General features: G+C 41.2%; 1 protein-coding gene across 3 annotated transcripts in view; it reads right to left on the reverse strand.

The window, feature by feature from the left end:
- Positions 1–25,867, reverse strand: part of PPM1H (protein phosphatase, Mg2+/Mn2+ dependent 1H) — a 145,512-nt gene that overhangs the window by 67,932 nt on the left and 51,713 nt on the right. For all 3 annotated transcript variants that reach the window (XM_075745470.1, XM_075745479.1, XM_075745486.1), the window contains exon 2: positions 6,975–7,143. In XM_075745470.1, the coding sequence (XP_075601585.1) occupies positions 6,975–7,143 (169 nt within the window). The remainder of the gene's footprint in view (positions 1–6,974; positions 7,144–25,867) is intronic.

A 25,867-nucleotide genomic window follows, 5' to 3' on the forward strand; every position in this document is an offset into this window, starting at 1 on the left:
GACAGGCTGGGCATCAGGTTCCAGGCAACGAGCAAATTGCATTGTGTATCATCCACTTGTTACTTTCCTCTTCCTTTGCTGACCTAGTGAACTGCCCTTATCCCAAGCCACAAGTTTTACTGTTTTCTTCCAATTCTCTTCCTCATCCCACCAGGAGGCGGGGGTAAAAGCAGTGAGCAAGTAAGTGGCCGCATGGTGCTCAGCTGCCAGCTGGGGCTAAACTACAACAACTGTATTACTTACCACAGTAAATATCATACAGGATATGGGTTGGGAAAACCCAACAAATGTACACATTTCGAATGCGGCTCCTTAGCCACCCCCACCCACTTACCCAGTCTGGTAAATTCACCAAAAACCTGTTGTGAAATTTCATCCCTGAAGGCATGACAGGCAGTTGTACTAGCTTGCTCTGGGCTCAGAATCCCTCCAAGTTCACACAACAGTTGGCTGTAAAATTCTGCTTAAGCCATTTTTAACAGGTAACGGAATTACTGGCTAAAAAACCTTTTTGTAAAAATAGATTGCTATTCATGCAAAACATGAAGTATTTTGCCAATAGAAACAAGTATCCCAAAGAGAAAGTATTTCAACTCTAAACTGAAACCATTTATTCAAAATGGCAACACTGTGCCTCCTGGGAGTTGTAGATCAAACTACTACTGCTCTCAATCTTCTCTTAGGGTTTGGCTCCCTGGCCAAAATCCACTTCATCAGGCACCGTGGAGAATGCTTCCACAGCTTATGTCCTCATGTCATTTGAAAGGTGCTACTCCTCTGGAGATGTGCTGCCTTTGGGGAAAAAAACATAAAGGCATTACACCTCTGATTGAAATGGAAATATTTTACCTTCCATGTAGAGGAAGAAGATATTTTGTCATCGCCCTCCCTCTGCCCCCAAACTGTAACAGAAACTAACAATTAAGATACAAGTTTAAACCACACACAGGCACTAATTTTCTTAAGTTTTCCAAAGCAATCTCCCACCAAAGTCTGTATTAGAGCTTTTCAGGTGATAAAGGAGAACAGTCATTAACAAAATTCACTCTCATTATTATGAGCACAATACCAGCTATGTCCTACACTGAACAAGCCTCATGTGAACTTGGTAGTCAAATAAGGTGCCATCAGAGACTGGGAAGCTTTAAAACAGACCAGAACAATGGCCCATGACAAAAAGTGAAATTTAAATGTTACCACTTATTTCCTCTAGGCCAATGGGCAGCACAAACTAGGACTGAGAAGCTCCCAGGGGCCTGAGCCGTATTCCCGGGCTGTCACTGACATGAACACGGCATGGCCACATCAGCTATGGATGGTTCTTCTGGAGTTCCCTGATCTTGTCCTTTTTGGACTAGTAATTCTTCAACAAGAGGGTGTTACTACCAGTTCAGCTAAGTTCAGACACCTAGATTGCACGCCTCCAAGGTTGTTCTCTAAATTGCCCTTATACTCAGCAGAGAGAAAAAAACCCCTGCACTTTCAGATTATGCTCATCTCACTCCAAAGTAGATTTATTTCTCCCTATCAACAGCAGAAGTACCCCAGATAACTGAGAGGTCTGTATTATAAGCACATACAGTCAGGGGAGATGACTATCACAATGCTGCTCTTGTGAGATGTTCAAGGGCCTTAAATTCAGATGGGATCTGCAGGCATTACTGTAACCTAAATATTAGTCTCCAAAAACTTCTATGTATTCCTATAAAGCTTCATTCACTTTTGAACTACCAAAGAGAGTATGACCACAAATAACCTGTCAAATCAGCTATGTAAAAAAGGAAGAAGTCCTTTCTCCCACCCTGAGAATAAAACCAGCTCCACTATTTGAAAGAAATTAATTCTCCAAAACCATACCAATTTGATGAGAATTAAACATGTGGTGCAAATAAAGCGGCAACTCAGAGAAGGAACAAGGGCCAGCAGTCAGGGCACACAGACGAGACAAAAAGCACAAAAATGTCCTCGCTTTCCTCCCACAGCTGAGAAGACCTCCGTAGCCACCAAGTGATATTACCTATTTTGGTGTGCATATGCATGGCTGTTCTATCTCTTTCACATTTGGGAGCTTGACCTTCTTCCCAGAAGTATCGACATTCTGCAAACTCTCAGAGAACAAGACATCTATTTCTACTAGCTCTGGTGGTATTCTGTCAAAAGCAGTCTTTCAATCATTGATCTTCATCTGTACTTTTAACTGGACAGAGCCCTTAAGTGGGAGTATGATCAGTCAAAGTGATTTATTTTAGATTGTCTTTCAAAAGATTCAGATTTTACAGCATTCTAAATAGCTACTGGATACACGAAGAGCAAACAGATCCTTCACTGCACTGACCTTACAATTCATTTCCAGTACATACTAGGAAATTTAATAAGTTTCAGGCTCAGCTGCTGACCTAGCTTTCAGGAAGGTTCAGCAGTCTCTTGGGTTTTGTAATTGTAAAATATAATTAAGACATGCAAAGTTTTGGGTCAAGCAATGGATGAGAAATCATGAAAGAAAATGCATATATACACATAATTGGAGCTTGGTTATAGAAAAAAAAAAAAATTGACAGCCGTAGCCATATATTATTTAGATCAGCTATTATGAAGAAATTCTTTACCGTGAGGATGGTGAGGCACTGAAACAGGTTGTCCAGAGAAGTTGTGGATGCCCCATCCCTGGAAGTGTTGAAGGCCAGGTTGGATGAGTCTTTGGGCAACCTGGTCTAGTGGAGGGTGTCCCTGCCCATGGCAGGGGGGTTGGAACTAGATGATCTTTGAGGTCCCTTCCAATTCAAACCATTCTATGATATAGCAATCAATTTGGGACAAATTTTTCAGGTAAGCTAGACAATGATACCACATTGCAAACCTTCAGATTTTTTTTTAAATGAAGCTAATTCTAAACAGGCAAATAAATCATGTTGCCACTAAAGATTTATTCTGAAAACCACAACACATCCTTACTATTATTGTTCCAAATATGAACTACACTCATAAAATGCATTAGAGTGCATCTTTAGTTCTCATAAAATCTGAACTGAGTGAGCAATTGCTACCTCATCCTCAGAGAAAAGCCTCCTCATGTTACCGCTGATATATTCAGCTACCTGTGGTAGGCAACCAGCCTTGTGTCACACAAAACAAATACTCCATCCCATCTTTGTGACAAAGAAAACTGCAGAAATAGTAATTATGCATTATTAATTGTCATTGGAATGTGAAGATACATCACATTAAGTCCTGCAACCTGACTGTCACTATGACAATATCCTGGCATAGGATTCCCATTTCACTCACTGATGGTCTTCAGTATTCATCACCAAGGTACCCCATAGTTAAAGGCATTTAAAAATAGTGCCAGTGAAAAAGCTGTGCAATTTAAAGCAAATGCTCCCAAACGCGGACAGAGAGCAAGTACAATTAATCAAGCAGCAGTGGAATGGGGTGGTGAGGAGAGATTTAATTTAGGGTTGAACTTGCAGAATCTTTCCTTCTGCAGCTCTGCTCAGTTTATCATCCACTCTTTTAAACAAGAAAACTGTATTTATGCTATTTAAGAGGTTTCCTTGGACTTTTGTGTGTGGCAGGGCTAAAAAAACATTCACTTCTTCTCCTCGCTTCTGACCCATCACCTCCTTCTTCCCACCCCTGGAAGCTCTGCAGAGTCAAGGCCACAACAACGGTGCTCAACTCGGGGGTCTCAAACTCCCTTATGCTGCCTTGTCAAAGCGCAGGGCTGCACTGAAGGGGTTAGCATTAAACCACAATAATCACAACCTCAGGTGCAGCTGCTATTTAAGTTTCACAAACTTCCCAGAAAGCAGGGTAAAACAAAGGTGGCGTGTGGCCTCCTCAAAGATTCTGTGGAAAAAAAGAAAAATCTTAGAATGATGAAATGGACTCTGTTAAATCAAGAGACAGTTAAGCTCCAGTTCCTCTTTCCCTTGTGCTCCGCATTTTAAAAAACTAAACAAGAATGGAAGAAATCTTTCTTCTCATTGGACAAATACTCAATAAACTGCTTCCCTCATCCTTTCCTCCTTCAGTATTTCTACAAGGTGCCTCACCACTCAGACTATTTCAGATTGTGTGTTATGGTGGGATTTCCCTATGAGGCACTTACAGAATTCAGCCTCTGGCTTTCTTACTACATACTTGTCAGGATGATTTTATACCACTCACTGGAGTGTCTCAAGCCTGTATTCCTACATCCTAGTGATACAGAGTAAGTTGCACCCTCATCACATCTAACATCAACTCATACACTCCTTAAAAACTATTTGCTAACAGTGCTGTGTGAGAGCAAAACACAATATTATACTTCACAGTATAAAAATATGAAAACATAAAAATATGACACATTATAGAAACATGTACATTTTTTTTTCCTTTTTAGATATATTCAATGAGCAAAAAATTGACCAAGGAAAAAATCCTACTAATTGCTAGTGTAAGACTGCCCTCTAGTAGAAAACTTTCTCCAGAAATATGCTGCCTGTTTTAGAAAAAAATTATTACAAATTTAAATTTACAAGCTGTGGTCTAATAACATGGTAGAATAGGTTTACACAGCTAAATAATGAGTGCTATAGCACTCATTCAAGTGTCATGTAGAAAACAGAAGTAAGTTTGTAGATTAGAAGAGAACATATAAAGAACACGATAACAAGAAGCATGAAAACAGTATACTATATTATACGGATCAGCTAGCTCCTCACTTCAGACATTATGCTCATGTTTGGTCAAAATATGTCAGGAACAGAAGAAAGAACAGAAGATTTGAAATAAAAATGTTTCTCTCAAGAAGCTGAAAGGGAGTGGCTGTTTATTGCAAAACAGAGATGAAAGATACAAAGTAGGAAATACACTAGTGAAGAGAGGAAGAGAAATCAGAAAATTCCATGACATACTTCACATAACACAGGGTAACTGGATGTTTAATGAGGCTGACAATCATTAAGTTTAAAAAGGATAAAAAAACTGCTTTCAGAAATAGTCAGTTTATAGACCCTACCATTACGATATCATAAAAGTATGATGACCATAATGATGAATACCATCAAGACTAGTGAAGACACTTCCAATAATGAAATAGTTTTATATCCCTGTGTTTTTAATGCAATCTAAGCATTAACTACATAATGTTTGGAAAAAAGTTCCTTCTGAGGAAGATGATTAGCCATGCAGTATAGTGCATACAGCATAGTGTGCCTTTTGCTCTTGAGAAGCATTTGATACTACCCAAAGCTGGAAGTTAACTGGACTTTGTGAAACAATGCTACAAAGCTTTTTGTCCCAGGCATGCCCCCAAAATATGACAACATAGGCAAATTAAGTACAGCTACATTCACCCACATCCCAGATGCAGAGGCCCCTGACCAGGTATCTATCTCACATGGTAGGCGTGGAACTTAAATGTGGTGTTAGACCAAAGCTAATACCTCTGCACAGCAGCAAGAAGTGTCTACCCAGGCTGGTGCCTGCAGAGGGGTCTTTGCAGTGTGCTGTGTGCTTGACACAGCGTGCCCTTTGCGTCAAACCGACCCATTGCCTGGACCAAGCACGCTGTTGATTATCTCGGTGTGTTTTATATACACGAACAAGTACTGTGGCCAAATGCTTGCTTCATTAACATAATTAATGCTTACAAAATTAAATACACTCATGGAACCAAGCATCTGCATGAGCTGATAGCAGACAGTTGCATGGACTTTCTAGGAAAGACTTTTTAAAACATAGACTATTAAAACAAATTCTGTTTTGCCTTGCATGACTGCACGCAGAACTCAGTCCCAGCAAGTAAAGGCACAATTCTTTATCCATGAGTGCAAATATGTATTTGAAAAAACAATTACGACTGTCTGAATACGATGAGGAATTATCAGCACACAGGAACTGGGACAGGTGATTTAAGGAAAGATTTGAAAGAGGAAAGAACAGGGCTATTTGCAAACCTGAAAAATCTGTCAGAGTCTAAAAATGATGCGGCAATGACATATGAAACAGAACAGAGGAGCAAGAGGTGGGGAGGGACACAGTGCAAGAGGAACGCTTGTTCCTCAGGACCTCGATGACCCCTGCAGCCATCAGGTGTACCACGCCATGGGATTTTGGGAGAGAGACTGAAGCAGACTGCTAATCACATCCTGGTTTAAAACAAAAACAGAAACCCCCAAAAAAGAGTACTTGTAGTCCACTGAAAGACTAATTATCACTTAGGGAGAACTTACATTCTCCCAGCAGCAGAAAGACCGCATATCCACATTGTCTGACTCCAACATTAAGATAGGGCATTTAGTGTTACATGGTTAAATGTCTGAATCGAACACACACTATCAATCATTGCTGGAGCCTGAGCTCATGCTTAAAGAGCAGATGAAGTAATTAGCCAGTCAGGAAACAAGACAGATGAAGAATAGCAGATGATTGCCAGTACACAAGCGCATGATGTACATCACTCTCCACACAAAGAGAGGAGCCACAGTCTGCAAAATCACTGAATTCAGTGTGCTGTATGACCTTACCCTACCTGCATAAACCAACCTTGCTACTCGCAATACTGCTTCAGTGAAGAAAACCCAAATGACTGCCTAACCCTTAATAAAATAGTATAACCGTATAAATGGTGATACTGCTATGCTTGAAGTGACCATCACTGGACAAGTCAACCACAGCCATTAAACTCAAAGTATTCTGCAGCAGTAAGTTTCTGAGGATTATACCTTCAGAAATGAAACAAAAAAGAAAATCCAAGGAGTATTCCCCATCTTTAAACTAAAATACTTAGATGCAAGGAGCATTTTTCAATGCAAGAAATCAAAAATCAAGTAGCAGAGCTAAGAAAAACATAGTTATAAGTGTTCTGTATTTAAGTGGTAACTGAAAATACATGAAACATTCAGTAAACAGCTTTTAGTGTCACATTGCCACATGCTTTTATATTTATTTTGTACTTCTCCACTGACAAGAGACAGAAGTCTGCTTACCGAATTGTCTTTCAGCTGGAGACCTTCTCCATTGGGCAGCGATGACCTCCGTTTTGCAGAAGAGTTCTTGTTTGGTGTAGAATTAGGGCCTCCAGCTTTCTTCTTGACAAAGAGGACTTCACAGCTGGCTTGATCTTCATTGTGCGTGCTCTTCCCTGCATTTATTACCCTAAGAAAAAACAACACAAAAAAAAGAAAACAAGGGACACATCCAAGTTAGCAAAGCACAGAAGCCTCCATCTGTATCTCATATGTGACTCAAGATGTACAGACCCATAGCCCAGAAGTATTTCAAATACCAACTGAATTAAAATACCTGACTTTCTTATACATACATACACGCATATTTATTTGTTTCCATACACCTACACATGGCGTAACAAGCATTTTTCACAGAACTACGTGAGTAAGAACCAATGATATCATGAGCATATTTTACCCTTTAGGCATACTGTACTTTTCTTTAGAGGGACTACTTGATGGTCAAGGCTGATAACACTTATGCCTCCTAGTTGAAACATAAGATGCCAGGTTGCTTTTCTACCTGCCAGCCTCTCTGTACGGTGAATAATGAATCTGTTGGTTAAGGGTGTGCATTCTCTCAAGTTCCAAGTCTTGCACAGACAAAATACCTGCTATAAATCTAAATTTCTGTTACTGCTTCTAGGCACAGAAAAATATGCAACTCCTGTTAGTTTTAAAGGGCATATGTTAGAAACGTTGTGACAGAAATAAAAGGAAAGGCTTCGCCTTATATTCCAACATGCAAGTCAAGCTTGCTTTTACCACAGCAACAGAGAGAAGCATACTTAATACATCCCTCTAACATCGCAGAACAATGTAACACCACCCCCAAAAAAAAAACCACCCCAAAATCCAAACCAAACAAACCAAAACTCAAACCCTCACACCTCTGTCCCACCTGCAGCATAGAGAGCAGAAGATCTGCACCAAGAGCTGCAGGCATGCAGAAAACGGCACTAAGAGCTCAGTACAAGCTTTGGGCAGCCAAGGGTATCCTTAGACTTGCCCTACAACTGCTCATCTTCCCTCCACCAGTGATGAAGTTGAAATAACAGCTATTCCACCACCACCATTTTAAAACCCTAACCAGAAGTTTGCATTATCCAAGATCACAGATTCATAGAATGGCTTGGGTAAGAAGTGACCTTAAAGTTCATCTAGTTCCAACCTCCCTGCCATGGGCAGGGACACCCTCCACTAGACCAGGTTGCCCAAAGCCCCATTCAAGTGTTCAAGCCCCTTGAACACTTCCAGAGAGGGGGCATCCACAACCTTTCTGGACAACCTGTTCCAGTGCCTCACCATCCTCACAGTAAAGAATTTCTTCCTCGTATCTAATCTAAACCTACCCTTTCAGTTTAAAGCCATTACCCTTCATCCTGTCACTCCATGCCCTTGCAAATAGTCCCTCCCCATCTTTCCTGTAGGCCCCTTCAGGTACAGGAAGGCTGCTATAAGGTGTCCCCAGAGCCTTCTCTTCTCCAGGCTGAACAAGCCCAACTCTCTCAGCATGTCTTCATGTGAGAGGTCCTCCTCTGGACTCGCTCCAACAGCTCCATATCCTTCTTGTACTGGGGACCACAGAGTTGGACACAGTACTCCAGGTGGGGTCTCACAAGAGCAGAATAGAGGGGCAGAATCACTTCCTTCAACCTGTTGCTCATGCTTCTTTTGATGCAACCTAGGACATGGTTGGCTTTCTGGGCTGTAAGCACATGTTGACGGGTCACGTTGAGCTTCTTGTCCACCAACACCCCCAAGTCCTTCTCCTCAGGGCTGCTCTCAATCCATCATCCAAGTATCAATCCAAGATACCGTGATTGCTATCGTCTGTCTCAGAACAATCAAGCTGAAACATGTTTTCCACTTTCTACATGAGAACCTCATCACAAACTGATTAATTTTACATCAGCTGACACCATGTTCAGTAAGATACGTGCTTTGACAGTCCTGGGCTCACACAGGAAAAACCTGTGCAAGTTGGGATCATGTCTTGTTCCAACCAAGCAAAGACATTGCCACTCTGATGCAAGCATGTCTTCTTCCACAAACACTACCTAACCACTCCTCTTTACGATGAAGTGTGAGTCACCTAACAAGAAGCTGACCATCAGTCAGACAGCCTTTCCACTACTGGACAAACACCGAGGTGTGCATCAGGCACATGATGTCTTTAAAAACAACTGCTGCCTGCCCACCCCCTACCCCCAAAGTAAAAGAGCTATAAGGCACATCATAATCCCAACGGCAAGTTCAAGACATACCTAACGTCTCGATCTCTAATATTTTCATTACAGTAAAATTTTACGTAACAGGAGAGCACTTGCTAAAGGTTGTTGAAACGAAAACAAAAACCAAAGGCAGGCCTGCAGGGGACTCTGCACCAGCTTGCCTGCTCTTGCTGAAATGTCAATTCTGTGTCAGCCTTGCTTAAAGGTAATACATTCTTTTGGTTTTCTAAGAGCAACATGATACTGTGACATGCAAATGAGTATTCCTGCCTCGGGGGGGGGGGGGGGGGGGGGGAAGACAGTCTTACTCAAAGAAAATGTGCATCCACTACAATTAACTGCTTCCAGAAACTAAGAGTTTCCTTACAGCGCCAAATGTCACACACTGCAGTCTGACATCTGTATGCACACCACCACCAGTTGTTTACAAGTATGTCTTGTAAATAAACACCAACTGTGGATAAAATTGTTTTGTGAAACATACAGAGAGCAGAGATGAAGGTGCATCTAGTTGCAAGGCACCTGTGAGCAGTTTAACCACTCACCCCCTGTAGTGCCTAACCTTTGAGCAACTGGAGATCAAACATTGAGACACAATAAGCTTCTAGTCTGAAACTCAGCATTTTCTTGACATACTGGGAAAAATGGAAGCATGTATTCAGAAATGGGGGAAAAAAAACCCCAAAATACCAAAGAATTTAAATCAGCTGACCAATATCTCTAGTGTTAAATGCTACAAACATGATTAAAATATTGCAGCAGCACAGAAAGTGTGGTTTTATCATATGAAGAGCTAATTAATATTCAATTTAGCTGATCAGTCTCCTCACTGAAGCTGCTAGCTGTTTGCAACCCCATTTAAATAAAAAAAGGCTGAAGACAAATAGGGAGAAAAGCGACTTACAAAAATCACTTCCTTCCTTACCGCTTATCGTTCCTTACAAAAAATCCCTCAAGCATTGGAGCTGCTCTAGTTTCTAAGCTTAGTGATGGACTTCAGGACTTGTATGGTAGATGTTCTGATGTTTAATGGCATGTTAAGTTATGCACAATACGGTATCATTTTATAAAGCTCTTGCCAAGAAAATTTGTCAAGGCACTGAATACATTAGAAAGGCTACAAGAACAAAGTGACCTAACAGACTAGCTTGGCAGTCAGCTACTGTGAAATGCCTGGAAGTTGAACCTGCCTACCAAACACCTTGCTAGAAGAGGATATGGTCAAAAGGAACCTGGCAAGACTGAATAATGAGAAGATGTATGAGTTGGGGTGTCAGTATATGTTCCCTCCCAGAATTTCACTTTATTTCCCAAAAATCCAGTTTTCCTCTCTCCAGCAGATAATTAAATTTACTCTGGAAATCCTTCTGAAGACTTGAACTAATGATAATGTCAAAACAGTGCTTATGGGTGCTACCAGGTAACACAGGGTCTAGCTGCCAAAAGCTGTCCCTCTCCTGACATGGGCACCCTTCTACTCTCACATCCCGTCTCATACACAAACTTTGGGAAAGGGCTGCAGTGAAGCCCTGTGATTTTAATCTCAAAGCTTGAGCTGTATGTTGGTGCCTGATGCCCAGCATAGAAGCTGGTAACACCTTCTACTCAGCTTCAAACCTCTCTGTCTTTACTGCCCTTTGAAATCTTTTTCTCTCTGCAGCTTCTTAAATCCCTCCTCGAGGCAAGTCTTTCAACTAGCTTTCCAATGCCGATTTTACTGTTGTCTTTCCTCCTTGCTCTTACAGACTGTAACTTATCAGGACAAAACCCACATCTAAGCTGCTTATACAAATAACAAAGCAGAACTAACAAGATGTTCATATCTCCAAGAGGTAATTCTTAATTAGACCTCTGAAAATTTTTATGGAAAATCTACCATCCCTCTCCTTCTACAGAGGAAGGACCTCAGCTTCCTAAGATTTTCAGTTCCCCTTCATATCTCTCTTTCTGTCTGCCCTGAAAAATAAGTTATCCTCCAGTAAAGTTAATAAAATGAGATAAAGCACTACTTTCTCATATTTAATAGAAAAAAACCCCTCCCCCACCAAAAAAACAACCAACCTCCTATCATACAGTTGTCCTCACTTCCATTTTATCATGGACACAAATAATACTAAAAATTCAGAGAAAAATGAATTTTTTAAAAAAATGAGGCCTATATAATTCTATAAATATTATATATAATAATATATAATTTTATTCAATGACATGTTTTCAAAGGAATTCTTGCATTTGTTTTCTCTCCCTATAACAATTCCTCAAGGAAGTGTTTGATTAGACCTATTCATGATCAACTCCTTTCTATCCCTTCGCTCCTCTCCCCCATTACCCATTTATTTCTCATCCAATCTTTTAGGAAGTTCAACCCAAATAATGTATCTAATTTGGACTAGAAGGTCCTCTTTTACAGTATTAGCTGTCTTCATTGTGTCAAACACACATTGCTCAGTAATAAATAAATAATCCTAAGGTTTGGTTCATGGTATAGTAGTGCTATACAAACTAGTAGTACTTTGCAAACAGGAACTTCATGAAGCCTGCACAGTGAGGTGATGGGGTTTGGTCACATTTTAAGAGGTACTTGCATCAACCTTGATAGATGCCTCAGTACTTTATGAGGCTAATCTCTGACATGTCCTCAGCTGAAAGTAAATCCTCCAGATAGGAGCCAGCTAGTTTGTTTGGCTCACAATTAGCATTCTGCTGGTATCTCGCGAGACCCCAAATCCCATGCGACTGAATGGAAATGTAGGTCATGCTGTGCTTCTATTCTTCATTCAACAAGCAGAGCTCAAACTCCAGTGCCAAGGTCACTGATTACAAAATCCTAAGTTTATCTTAAAAGAACCAAACCAGATCAGATGAACTAATCCAAAATGGGTTTTGATAAAAGTTTTCTGACAAAAAACTCCCTACACCAAAAAAACCCCAACACCAAAACCCCAATAAAACAGGTCTTTTGAAACATTTCTATTCAACTCTCAATTTTTCATATCAATATCAATACATACACTCTTTGGTTGTTTTACTCCTTCCTATATCATGCTCTTTGAGATTACATTAAGTTGTATTTGCTTCAGCAAAAGTTTCAAGCTGTGCTGTAGGAGAAGAGTTTTACCCTGGTCTGGATCTCAAACTCAGAAAAAATTAAAAAGTAGTTGTTCAAGTACTTGCATTTTTTAAACCCACAAGTCTAGCAAAATTTTGTATGTAACAAACATACCCAGATACAAATAACAGGTAAAGGCAAAGAGCTCAGTGAAAATTCTGAATTATGTATGACAACAGCAGCATGCACAAAAAAATGCTTTTTGAAATGTAAGGACTACAAGAGCTACAAGAGCCTGGGGAGTTAAGTTGCACCTGGGGAAGAGTGGGAACTGGGAACACTTACACTCTAAGCCTGCCAGAGCTAAGAAATAAAACCTGTAAGCAGAGAGCCTGACCTACCCCCTCAGTTTCGTTGAGCTGTGGGGTAACTGGCAACCACCTGCGACCATGGGAGGGCACACCAAATCCTACCTGCTTCTCCTCCACCAAGGCACAGTTCCTCCCTGCAGTAGTGGAGAACATTCCCAGTTCCAAGGGTCCACACATCTTACACAAGCACTTTCGGAGCACAGGTCAGAGCAGCCTACACTTGTACCATGTAGGTTAAGGCTGAGACTGTGCATATTATCTGTGTAGCCCACAGGGTCTGACACTGGAACATCAAAATATCTACAAATGTTTCCAAAAAGAAAGTGCTGCAGAGAAAGGGGGACATGCAGCAACTTGCATTTGTCAGTGAGGAAGCGGCCGTGCTGGGCAGGAAGCCATCCCAGCAGGAAAGGTCAGCTGAAAGCAGAAAAGAAGTCCTGGTTTTGGCAGGGATAGAGTTAATTTTCTTCACAGCAGCTGGTATAGTGCTGCGGTTTGGATTTAGGATGAGAATAACGTTGATAACACAGTGACGTTTTTGTTGTTGCCAAGCAGTCAAGGACTTTTCAGCTTCTCATACTGATCATACTCACACCACAAGGCAAGGGGTGCCCAAGAAGCTGGGATGGGACACAGCCAGGACAGCTGCCCCAAACTGGCCAAAGCGATATTCCATACCATATGACATCATGCTCAGTACATAACCGGGCTTTGGAGGTGGTGCAGCTCAGGAACTACCTGAGCATTGGCTTCAGGTGGTGAGCAATTGTGCATCACTTGTTTTGTATATTTTTTTATCATTATTATTCTCTTCCTTTTCTGCCCTATTAAACTGTCTTTATCTCAAACCATGAGTTTTACCTTTTTTTTTTTTTTTTTCTCCTTTGCGATTCTCTCCCCCATCCCACTGCAGGGGAGGTGGGGAGGGGGGAGGAGTGAGCAAATGGCTGTGTGGTTGTTTTAGCTGCCTGCTGGGTTAAACCATGACAAGAGAGCAAGTGAAAGAACACAAAACCAGCTTGAAAGGACTGAAACATTTCTGATAAGGCAACAGAAAACAAAGCCATAAGCAAAAGACCAGTTGAAAATCCCAAGTCGCTGCTTTCTTAGTTAGATCTCTTAGAAAACAATGCTGTCAAATGCTTTTCTCTGTGTGCTGCTTTTGGCTGGGATAGAGTTCATTTTCTTCATAGTAGCTAGTATGGGGCTGTGTGTGGGATTTGTGCTGGAAACAGTGCTGATAACACAGGGATGTTTCAGTTCCTGCTGAGCAGTGCTGACACAGAGCCAAGGCCTCTTCTGCTTCTCACCCCACCCCACCAGCAAGGGGGCTGGGGGTGCACAAGGAGTTGGAAGGGGACACAGCCAGGACAGCTGACCCCAAGTGACCAAAGGGATATCCCATACCATATGATGTCATGCTCAGCATATACAGCTGGGGAAGAAGGAGAAAGCGGGGGGATGTTCACAGTGATGACATTTGTCTTCCCAAGTCACTGTTACGCGTGACAGATCCCTGCTTTCCTGGAGATGGCTGAACACCTGCCTGCCCATGGGAAGTGGTGAATTAATTCCTTGTTTTGCTTTGCTTGCATGTGTGGCTTTTGCTTTACCTATTAAACTGTCTTTGTCTCAACGCATGAGTTTTCTCACTTTTACTCTTCCGATTCTCTCCCCCATCCTAACGGAGGAGAGTGAGCGAGCGGCTGTGTGGGGCTCAGCTGCCAGCTGGGGTTAAACCTCAACATTCTGTAAACACAAAGATAAGAAAAGACCCCAACTGCTCAAAGAAAAGCTGAAAGTCCAATATGATATTCATAGCATCATAGAATGGTTTGGGTTGGAAGGGACGTCAAAGCTCATCTAGTTCCAACCCCCCTGCCATGGGCAGGGGCACCCTCCACTAGACCAGGGTGCCCAAAGCCCCACCCAACCTTGAACCCTTATATTAAAAATATCTATTAAGAAAAGCTCTGTAAACAAGTTATCATCTGCTTCAAAAATAATCCATGCCTTTCAAAAATAAAACAAAAAAAATATATCTTTCAATCACCAAAACAATATTTTTCTACTAACCATGCCTTTATCTTTCTTCCTCAAGGAAATTTTGTAACTCTATCATTTATCTAATTAGCAGACATATAATCTTAAACATTTATTGAACTATACAATTTTGAACATGCTCCTCATTTCTCCATTATCAGTCTCCAGGTTACTAACAATATCAAAGAGTAATACTACCCATTGGGGAAGTAGATATTTCTTTTTCTAGGAAATACTTGCTGTATTCAATAACCACAGGAATTAAGCAATGATAACCACAGGCTGTTGTTGAGGTGCTTTATTTATTTACTGTGGCTAAAAGTGACTTTCTGAAATTCTGGCATATACAAGTTTCTGAAATAAATACATCAGCGACCTTCCTGCTGTTCACAAGGTGAAAAGAAGATAATGGCAAAATGTCACCCCCTGCCCCCAAAAAATCCAACAAAAAATCCCTAACGCAGTTGCCTTACATACTTGGAAGAACATACAGCCCACAGCAGAAGCTTAAACCAGAGCTGAGGTGAAGGAGAGATGCTTGCAAGATGTCCTGTAAAATGTCTTTACTTGGAGAACCTGCTCTCATTTGATCCACCAAAACTTCACTTTGTTAACCCCCAGGCAAATGCAAATGATATTCATCTCCTCCTTAAGGCTTAGGAAAAAGGAGGTCAACAAAAGCAGCTATATCCATGGGCAGTTTGCTGTTTATTGTGCTTTTCAGTTTAAGGCTGGGGGTTCAGAGTAGCAGCAGGCACCTGTAGTTGTTTAGACACTGAATAATTCAATCCATCCGGCAGCACAGAGCCCTTCTCTCCCCCCGCAGCCTCCAGGTGCTCACAGAGGCTACAGCCAGCCTCCCTCCTTGTTCCAGCTGTGGTATATGTGCTACCCTGCGACCAAGACTATGATGCTAGCTTGCATCCAACCCAGCTAATAACACAGAATTAACCCAGATGAATGAACACCATAGCTATAAACAACAGATGATATGTTCCTACAGTTTTACGTTATAATTTCAACAGTCTTAGAATGATGACTAAAGATACCATAAAAACTCCTTTCATGCAAGTATTGCTGGCTTTTCTTCTCTCTCACCACCCCTTTTTTTTTTTCACCCCTTAATGGATTAGCATGTGAGTGGATGCCACTGCTTTTCTGTGACATCTCATTTATAGTCTTAGATTTCCAGGTAGGTGGCTGTTTCCCCCCCTTCACCCACATAAGATTTATTTCTCTACTGGGAATCAACTTGAAAGAGATTTCCTCCTAGCTGTTCACCTCTTCCAGCAGATGAAAGGCAGCTTTTCAAGCAGACTAAACAGTTTCATTCATTCATTACTGTAACTGTGATATTGCTCACATCAAAACCAAAACACCCACTAGTATTGTCCACTGTGGGCAGAAATTGAAGCCATCCCTGAATCTGTTCTCTAAATCTATAAGGTTGAATAAAACCTTCATTTTATTAACCAAGGAGGAAGTTAATGTTTAGCCATAAAGATGAACCTTGCAATGCTCCAGTGTGAAAAAATATGGGTTCTTGTACCAGCAATCACATTGGTACACTGGGCCAAGTTCACTTTAGGACCCTCCTAGAAGCTACTACACCTGCCAAGCTGATAAGAACTAAATATGGGATTAAAATAGGCAAGGCCCAAAAGTAGAATACCATTTATGCTAGAAATTTAAAATACATTAGTCAAAAACAATGCAAGAAAAAGTTGTAAAAATTTCTGCCACAAGCTCAGTGTAAATGAACACAAACTAGTAACACAGCTTGTCCTTGGACTGAAGCTCATAACTTCTCCAAAGGGAAGTCCTCTCTGACATTATTTGCATGCACTTCCCTAAATGCTGTTGGGGGTCCTATCACCCAGCTACACCTTCCAAATACTAAGTGACTACAAGGAACAAGACAGCTGTAGGTCACAGTAATGGAGCAAGCTCTGTGATCACTGCACAGGGATGAGCAGCTCTTTTTGATAATTAGCACGCAGGTATTACATGAGAAAAGCAATGGACAGTGAGCCCAAGAGCAGATGCTGAGCCAGACCGGTGGGACACAAATGTGGTTAAGCATGACCTCACTTCTGGGCTGAGCTGGCAATACTAATTGCCAAATTCTCCTTCCTCACTCCTTCTGTGCTGGCTATCAGCATGAGGTGAGAAGGGGTTGCAAAAACAAAGATGACCTTGATGCTGTAAGAAAGAACTACCATTATTTCCCACAAAGCACAATGAAATTGCAGAGCGCGCCAGGTCAGACTGCTCATCATCCTACCTAAAGCAACTTGGGCTGTCCAGTTGCTGAAAAAAACTAAGCAAGACACCTGGAGGATAATGGGGACAAACAACTTTGTGTTGACCAGTGTCCTTCTAGTCCAATTTCCACTAACACGTTGTCTTACATCTTTTTGTTCTCCTCCTTAATAGGTAAATTTTCAAGTACATCATCTCCTGCTCATCTGGGAAAAATGGATCTGAACTTATTTCCATGGTATACAGGAAGATGTTGCTTTGAAAGTTCTTCATGTGATGCTTCTTATATGAATAGGGCATCTTCAGTCTGGTGAAGTCTGCCTTCAAACAGGTATATTTGCACAAAAACATTAAGATTTTTATGTATCACTAGATTTTTGTTGTTGATAAGGCAAAGAATGCTTACCAGCTTTGGCTGGTATGCCCAGTTTAGAGCTTCAGATTGAAGCAGAAAGCATTAAACAACAAAACAGGCGTGAAAAGAAAAGGAAAGGAACCTTTCTACAGGAATATACTTCATCATGGTTCATTAGCCTGCGAATAGTCTTTTGACTTCACTTTACACATCAGGACTGACAGCTCTTAAAACTGAGGCACCTGATTCAATCTTAAAAAAAGATGCACATCATGATAGTGATTTTCCTTCATTTTGTTCCCAATCATCTTATCACACATGTGACTTAGCTGCCTTGGCCTTGAAGAGTGATACTGAAAGTTCATTGATGAACAATACTTGGCTTTTGGCTGCACACTGAGAAACACATCTATGGAGAGTGGTTTTGAGCTAGTTTTAGAGGAGAAACATCTTTGGATCTAACCTTGAGCTCACATTCAAGACAAGAACCCAACGTCTGCCATTTCCTTCTCTCTAATGCAGGGAAAAAGTAGCCACTTCCATACCTGTTCCCATGAGCTGTACAACTCCTTGTGCACACACGCCTGAGGGCAGTCTTGAGCGTGAACATCTCTGAGAAGTAATACACAGTAGACACACAAGTCTGATAGAAGAAAGAATGGTCCAGTTGTCCCCACACAGTTATGTCCCAGAAATACACAAATCACACTAGTTAAAATGATGAAAGGGCAGGGACAGCAGCTTCCTCCCACTCTCTACAGCAAAGGGTATCTGGGCCTCAGAAATATTCACTTTGCCTACACGCTCAACATTGCTATTACTACTACACCAACCACTACCACTACACAAAAAAACCCCAAAACCAACCCAATCAAATGCTCAATTTTAATTAAAAATATTTTAGTTTTATTGTAGACTCATAAGTAAGTGTTTGCACATGGCAAGGATGCATGAAGAAAACAAGATGCCACTTCCCCCCACCGATTTCCTTCCCAAAGTTCTACTTTGGAAAGCGCATCCAAAATAAACCCTTTCTTCCTTAGAACAATGCTAATTATATGCAAATAAAAGCTCTCCTTATGCTTACAATGAAGTTATGTGTTTAAAGTACTTCAGAAAATCCTACACTATTAGGCTATGACATTGTAGACCGCAGTCTCAGTTCTCTCAGGGTTAAGAGAAATCAAGATAAATGGCTTATGCAAAACTGGTCCAAGCTTTAGAAAAAATTATCTCTCATATTTAGCATGTGTGAAAGTTAACCACAAGAGTTTGGCAGTGATGGTACTAATCCCTTTTATACAGCTGTCAACTTAAATTAGCCCCAAGCTAATCTTTGCAAGTGTGACAGAGAACGTACACATTTCCACAGATAAGCATTAATGCCTTATTCACAATATCCCTCTACTGCAGCAGGTATTGTGAAGCCCTATAACCTGAAAGAAGTCAATCTGCTAATTTATTCTTAAAAAGTCATTATAGATAACTGTATATGTATGAAAGCACACATATGCAAGGCAAGGAAAAAAGAAAAAAAGAAAACATTACATACAGCTTTATTACCAAGAATCCACAAGTAGAAAATTAATTCAAAGCCACTCATATGTTGGTAATTTTTAAGAATAGCTTAAAGAAAAACTACACCCTGCTGCTGGAGTTTTACATCCATCACTTTTCCTCTGGGAGAACATTAAATGGCAGATCTGCAGGAACAGGCCATGAGCAAAAAACACTACAATGACTCTTTGCCATAGAAACGTGCCTCAAAAGCCAATCTTTTACTTCTATTATTAAAATTACTTTCACAGACCTCATCTTTGAAGCTGTTAAAATATAAGCTAAATGCAAGCCAATGAAATATCAGCAATTCTGACCCTGAAAAAAAGGTTGCAGAAAAATGGCAGCTACCTTAATCTTGATAGATCTTGATGATCCATCAAAACATTTGTGTAGTGTTCATTCATTCTGCTTGGGAGTAACAGCCAACTCCAAAATTAGCTTTCCCAAATTTAAGGTTAAAAAAACCCGGAGTGTTTAAAGCAAAACAGGATTAAGAAAATATTGCAGTACTTTTAGATATATTTTGTATACATACACAGGTACACCTTTGTACAAAAACCTATAGTATTTCTCAGGCAAGCATTTCAAAGTTCAGTTAAATGTTAAGTCATTGAAAACATCTATTTTTCATGTAATATAGGTTGAAGTGCTTAATATCTTTGCTCAGTTGTTCAGGCATCACAGATGCAAAAATGCCAAGTGCAGTGATAATTTGGAGACAAAGTCAACATAGGGACCCTGGTAAAATCAGGACCAGTAAAAAGAAGAATCACACCTACATACAGAATTTCTACGCAGTGAGGAAACGAGTGTCTGTCTGTCTTTGTGTATAGGGGTCAGAGACAAGGGTGTCTTTTCCAGCCCCATCCACTAACTTTATCCAGAGGAAAGGTATTCAAGCTCTGGGGTCTGCACTCCACCTATTACCATGGTATGCCACGTGTCTTAGGGGGTGCTGAACCTCAGGGCAAATTGTTCCCCACAGGCTCCTGCTACCCTTGCAGGGGGAGTGGGATGAAGAGATGTGCCCCCACCCAAAAGCAGAGGAGGCACAGCAAGGTTAAGGAGCAGTTTTGGAAGGTGCAATACTAGAGAATCACACAACAGTTGAGGTTGGAAGACACCTCTGAAGGTCATCTAGTCCAACCCCCCAGGACCTGCTCGCTGCCACCTTGTGAAGCCTGAAACAGCAAATGGCTCTGCACTGGGACCCAGCTCTGGTCTGAATAGGACCGGGAGCAAATCCACAGCTATTACTAGGTCATGCTTCTCCAGCACTACTGTTTCTTCTACTTGTGTTGCAAATCTACCTCCATTATGAATCTTAACTCTTCCAAAGTCAATAGCAAAAGCACCACTGGCTCCTATAAAACCTCAGTCCAAGTCTTCACTTGTAAACGCATCCAGGCACACTGGAAAACCTACAGACCAGCAAATACTTAGCACAAACATAGTAACTAGGGCCAATATCAAATATTTTAAGATGAGCTATAACTAAGGAGAGTCAATTGTGTCCAAAGAGGCCCACAGGAGATGGGGTAGCCCAGCACAAACAGACCTAAGCAGCACTGATGGAATGAATCCTGTGGGGCATGATCAAAGGTAATCACAATCTCAACAAGAACAGAGTCAACATCAGAACCAAATGACTACTGTAACTTGTATGTAATCCTCTCCATTCCTCTCAGACCACTGGGAAATTAAAATCGTGTCAAGATCTTTAAAAATATGTATCAGGAAATAATAAAGTATTAGTGTGTCCCTGCATCCTGCTACACCAAGGAACAATTTGTTTTCAGAAATTATGATTACAATTGCACAAATACAAAATATGCACTGAAACTGGAAGTTTGAATTTATTAACCCCTTGACAAGACTGTAAATAAACATTAAACAAAGCTGTATGCAGACAGAAAAGAAAACCCTGCAGAATTCAGCAGTTGAACAATTCAGAAGATTAGCAAGAGAACCAACTTCTCAGGCAAAGGATGAAAGGTGAACTTTCATAAGCATCCCCTCTCTTGGCTTTTCCCAGTGTAAGCGACCTCCAACCTTCACATGCCAGTGTGCTACTCCACAGGGACACCTGTGCAGCAAAATTATTATGTTTTTTAAACCCAAATCAATATATTGCCACAGCAAGGCTGAAGAGACAATATGGAGGCAGAAATAGCAGATGATAGGGAGGATAGGTCCTGCTTCAACTAACATTTCTGGAAAAAATAATTATGAAGTTGTATCTTTCCAGTCTAGGAAGCTAGCAATGAAAAAGAGATAGTCCACCACAGTTTAGTGCTATGTAACTGCGGACATCAAATACTGATCTGTCTCTTCCTCGGGAAAATCCACTCAGGTTTGCCTTCGGCTTTGTGAAGTCAAGCCCAGAGCACCTTCATCTTGGCACTTGCAGTGGCTCTGCATCAAGAAGCCAAGTACTTTTAATCTTCTTAGGTGTCTACACGTGTGTAGTCACCTACATGTGACTGCTGCTACGAGTATTGACCCCAGAGGTGAGATCTAGTCGGACATCCACAGTGCAGACAGCTAAGTCTGAGCTAATTACCCAGACTTTATTTATAAGCAAAAAGAAAGAGGACATCTAGGGGCATGACTCATCTGACCTATTTTAGTTGTTTACATTAGCATGAGATGTCTGTTCCTCTTCATGGACAATAAAGCTGAGCCTAGACACTTACACAGCAGGTTGTCAGATGATTCCCACCTTAGGTGCCTGAGCTTATGGGGGTGGAGGGAACTGAAAAAAACCAAACCCAAAACCAAAACAACAAAAGTACCCACCAACTTCTCTTTCAATAGGTTTTCTTGCTATTTGAAATGCATTTTCCTCAAAATGATTCTTTGGTATAGAAGTCCCTTGGTATGACTAAATAATGTCAATCAGTGCAGAGAACCAAGGTTCCTGGAGGAGGAGGAAGTAGTTGAAACAGAATTAAATGCAGCAAAAATTATTTTTAAAATAAAGGCCAAGGACAGATGCCTGAAATTTGGCATTATAGCTCCTGATGTGACAAGTAAGTTTAGCATGGTGCGGTAACTTAAATGCATCTAAAACAGCTGGTGGGATTCTCACACACAAAAGGAGATAATTGTCAACCTTATTCACAGCAATTAAATCTGTATAGGCTAAAATAGGATCTATTGTTCCCCCAAATTACTGGGATTGGAGCCAGAAGTAACTTCAGTGGAGCAGAAAACTGGCAGTTTGGAAAGGGGCTGAAAACTGTAATTCTCTGGCATAACAGGGAAAAACCCAACCCACAACCAGAGAGTGAAGACATGTTCAGAGATTTTTACAGAAGAAGAATTTCTCCTCTTCCAAAAGTACCAGGGAGACATCAGAAATTAGTATTGAAACAGATGTCAACATAGACTTATCTCAATGTGTACTCTGCACAAACGGAAATGTATCCAGTAATTTCTTCAGCTAATTGAAAAGAACAAAGCTAGAAATTATTATTGCTATATTTAGACATCTGCACACTACCCCGATATGTTCCTTTGGAGTCATCTGAGCACATGATATTTAGACAGGCACAAGAAAGCTGGATAACTGTTACTAAGAGGCCAACACTGCCACTAGAGAAACAATCATTAATCCACTCTCAATTCAAAATGATCAGCAAGTGGCAGCAAAGGATTTGCAAATCATTTGCCAAGGACAAAATACCGATAAAATACCTCCAGAGCAGCATCAGGAGACAGCTGTTAGGCTGAGAAAAGCCACAAAGAGGTGACACCAGGATCTTAAAAGCAGTGCACAGGCTGTCCCGTGTTCATCAACATATCCCAAAGAGACCAATGTTCATGCTAGCTGGGGCGGGGGCAGTAAAGGAAGCACATAAGAAATCTGTTTTGAAGGAGGGGGAAAAAAATATCCCTCTAACTCATCTGAGAACATGTCCCTCTCCTGACCGAACACCTGCAAAACCCAGACTGAGGGTAGGCTAGAATGTGGAGGAGCAATCAAAAGTCTTCTGTTTGGTAAGTCTGCATACAGCTTCCATCCGCTCCTTTACAGAAAGTAACTTTTAAAATATTTTTTAAAATATAAGTCTTGACTTTAAAGAATAAAAATCTATTTAGGACTCTGACAGAATGGCCTGATAGAAGAAATGCAAACTTCCCCTAACTGTAGGCTAGAAGGTGTACCAGAGCTCCCTCTCCAACATTTACATCCATCCCTATGACTAGACCATGCTGCAGAAGGCTCCAGGGGCAGCTTGTTGAGACTTTTGGTCCTGTTCTCGGCCTCAAGGCTTTGTCCTCTCCCTGGACCAGGTCCATCACACTGACTTTTTGCTCATTCACCCACCAGACAAACACACACACACAAAATAGAATTATTTTTTTGTCAGATTAATTTCCTTATGGTTTCACAAGTTCAGTCAGCCCAGTAGAAAGCTGGAGACCTAGAGACCTTGAGCCCGCTGAAGGGGAAGCACCACGGCTGCCCCAGCTGGGCAGCAGCAAACTGCACCTGCTCCAATGCAAGCCTGCTCCTAGGTTACACCTGTAATACTACATACAGCTGGCCCTTCTCCAGCCCAGGGGCATGGGCTACTCCCAGAACTGAGTGTCTGCATCCAAGCTGCCCAGCACTGCCCAGGCTGCTCCTGGGTATGATCTGGAAAAATGCTGGATTACACAGGCCCCAGACATGCTGGCGACACGCTAAGAAACAACATGCACAAATGCAGGACAAGCACTGAAGCCAACATTTGTTTCAGTACTATTTCCTAGTAGGAATGCTGTCCTGGCAGCCAGAACAAGACCTGCAACGAAGGGCAGTTTATCCCAACCTGCAGACTCGGGAATTTCTGCACAGTCCTGTAAGGTTTCCAGTGCTGGATATTGCCAGACAGGATGTTCAGCTATGCGTTTCTAGTTGAGAAGTTCTCAGGAACCTCACAGAAACAAAAATGAATTTATTTTTCCTACACACTTTCTCTTGAAAAGAAAAACAAACCCCACTCTTATTTCACCATGATCCACCTGAAATATAATTCTGCAATAAAAGATAAGTACAGGTAGCTGCTGTTATGCACCACAGACATCATAATTAAAAATCATTTATCTTCAAAAGATCTTTTTTCCAAAGCTTCAAATGTGTTGTATTATTCATTGAAAAGACTTCTACTGCCATCAGGGAAAAATAAAGTTAACCATTCTTCCGCAGCAAGAGAATTTACTAATACAAAGACTGTTTTGTAATGCAGAAAAGCCCATGGTAGTTTTTGAACTAGCTAACCAGGATATGTTGGTAATTGAGTCCCAGCGGCTTGAGAAGGACAGTGCACCGGCAAGTCCCAAGTCTGCGCAGAGACAACAGCACAGCATCACAGTGTCACAGCGATGGCAGGGTGAGAGCCATTCCTTTTTGAGCACCACCTTTTTGGATCACAAAGACACTGGCAGAGATGCTTGAAGCACCTTTTGATCTTGGGCAGCTCTAAGCCCTGGTTGTTGCCAACCCTGTGCAGGCGTTCTCCTGGCTGTGGCTTGGCTCTGCTTGATCATGCTCCCAGTGCCATGCCCGAGCCTCCTCCTCAGGGACATGCAGCACTAAGGTGTCCATGCAATCAGCCATCTAGCCTAAAGGATTCTCCAAGCCTATTAGCTTAAATAACACTGATAAAGCCTAACCCCGCCTCATATTCTTCAGTTCCCTGGCAAGTTCTTCAGGGTTCAAGCAGAGTCATCCTGAGGCCTCCTCACCACTAGATACAACTGCAATGTTACGCAGAGGGGTTTTTTTCTTCTTTTTTTCTTTAAACTTACTCTGTCTTGGGTTCCTCTGCTCCTGCCAGACCCCTTGGTTAAAGGGGATATGGTATGGTGAGGCCACGTCGCTTTCCTCAATCCTTGGGATGGGTCAGAAAGCTTGATGCCAATTCTTCAACCTTCTCTAGCTGGTTCTCATCCCACCACCATAAAACTTGTTTCCCTTTTGTCATTACTAGGAACTTTCTATTCCCACATCACCCTCCTTGAAGGGAAGCTGAAGGAGATATTTCTTATTTTCAGCCAACACTGCCCAAAGACACTGCCATGAAAACAAAGAAAAATAAAAACTCCCAGCCACATAGTTTAATAACCAGCAGTGAACAGAAACTTCATAGCAAACCAATATACTCATTACTCTTCAAATGATGCTCAAGATTATTCTCCAGCTCCACAAGATTGTCTCCTAATATAAGACAATACAGCAGCTTAAAATACATTACTTCTTGCTTCCAAATTTCTTAACGCATTGTGCAAGACAGTAGAATGATATAACATCCAATGGGTTTTACATATACAGCAAACAAAAAACTTGGAAGCACCTACACAGTAAGTGAACAAAAAGAAAGAAAAGAATATTTTAAGCACAAAGGACAATTGCTTAATAAAAAAAATACCCTTTAAATAATACTGCATCTAAACATAACCAATGAGTTGTACTATATCTTATACACAAATACACACACACACAAATAAAAATATCTTCAAAATAACTAGTGAAGCAGCCAGAACCTTCCATCTTTGCATCAGATTTCTCACTTCTACATGGCAAGATCATGACATTAATATAATTTTCCCTCCCTTTACCCATCAATCAGCTTAGAATACCCCCACATTTTCCCATCAGACTGTGTCCATCAGGGGTTGGGGAAATATTTCAACTGAGAAAAAGAAGACCCTTTACTCCACAGACTCAAATAGCCACAAAATATGATCATACCACCTGTTGGACAAGTTTAAATAGGGTTTTCAGTGCCAGTCAAATAATCATAATTCATAGAATGCTTTGGGTTGGAAAGGACCTTAAAGATCATCTAGTTCCAACCCCCCTGCCATGGGCAGGGACACCTTCCACTTCTTTTACTTCTGTCTCCCTTGGAGATGTATATATATACACACAACATGTATTTTAAACAAGGATAAACTTATCTGGTTAGGATAGATTTTATTTACCACACAGAGATTAAGAAATCCAA

Source organism: Balearica regulorum, chromosome 1 (genome assembly GCF_011004875.1).
Source record: "Balearica regulorum gibbericeps isolate bBalReg1 chromosome 1, bBalReg1.pri, whole genome shotgun sequence".
NCBI lineage: Eukaryota > Metazoa > Chordata > Aves > Gruiformes > Gruidae > Balearica > Balearica regulorum.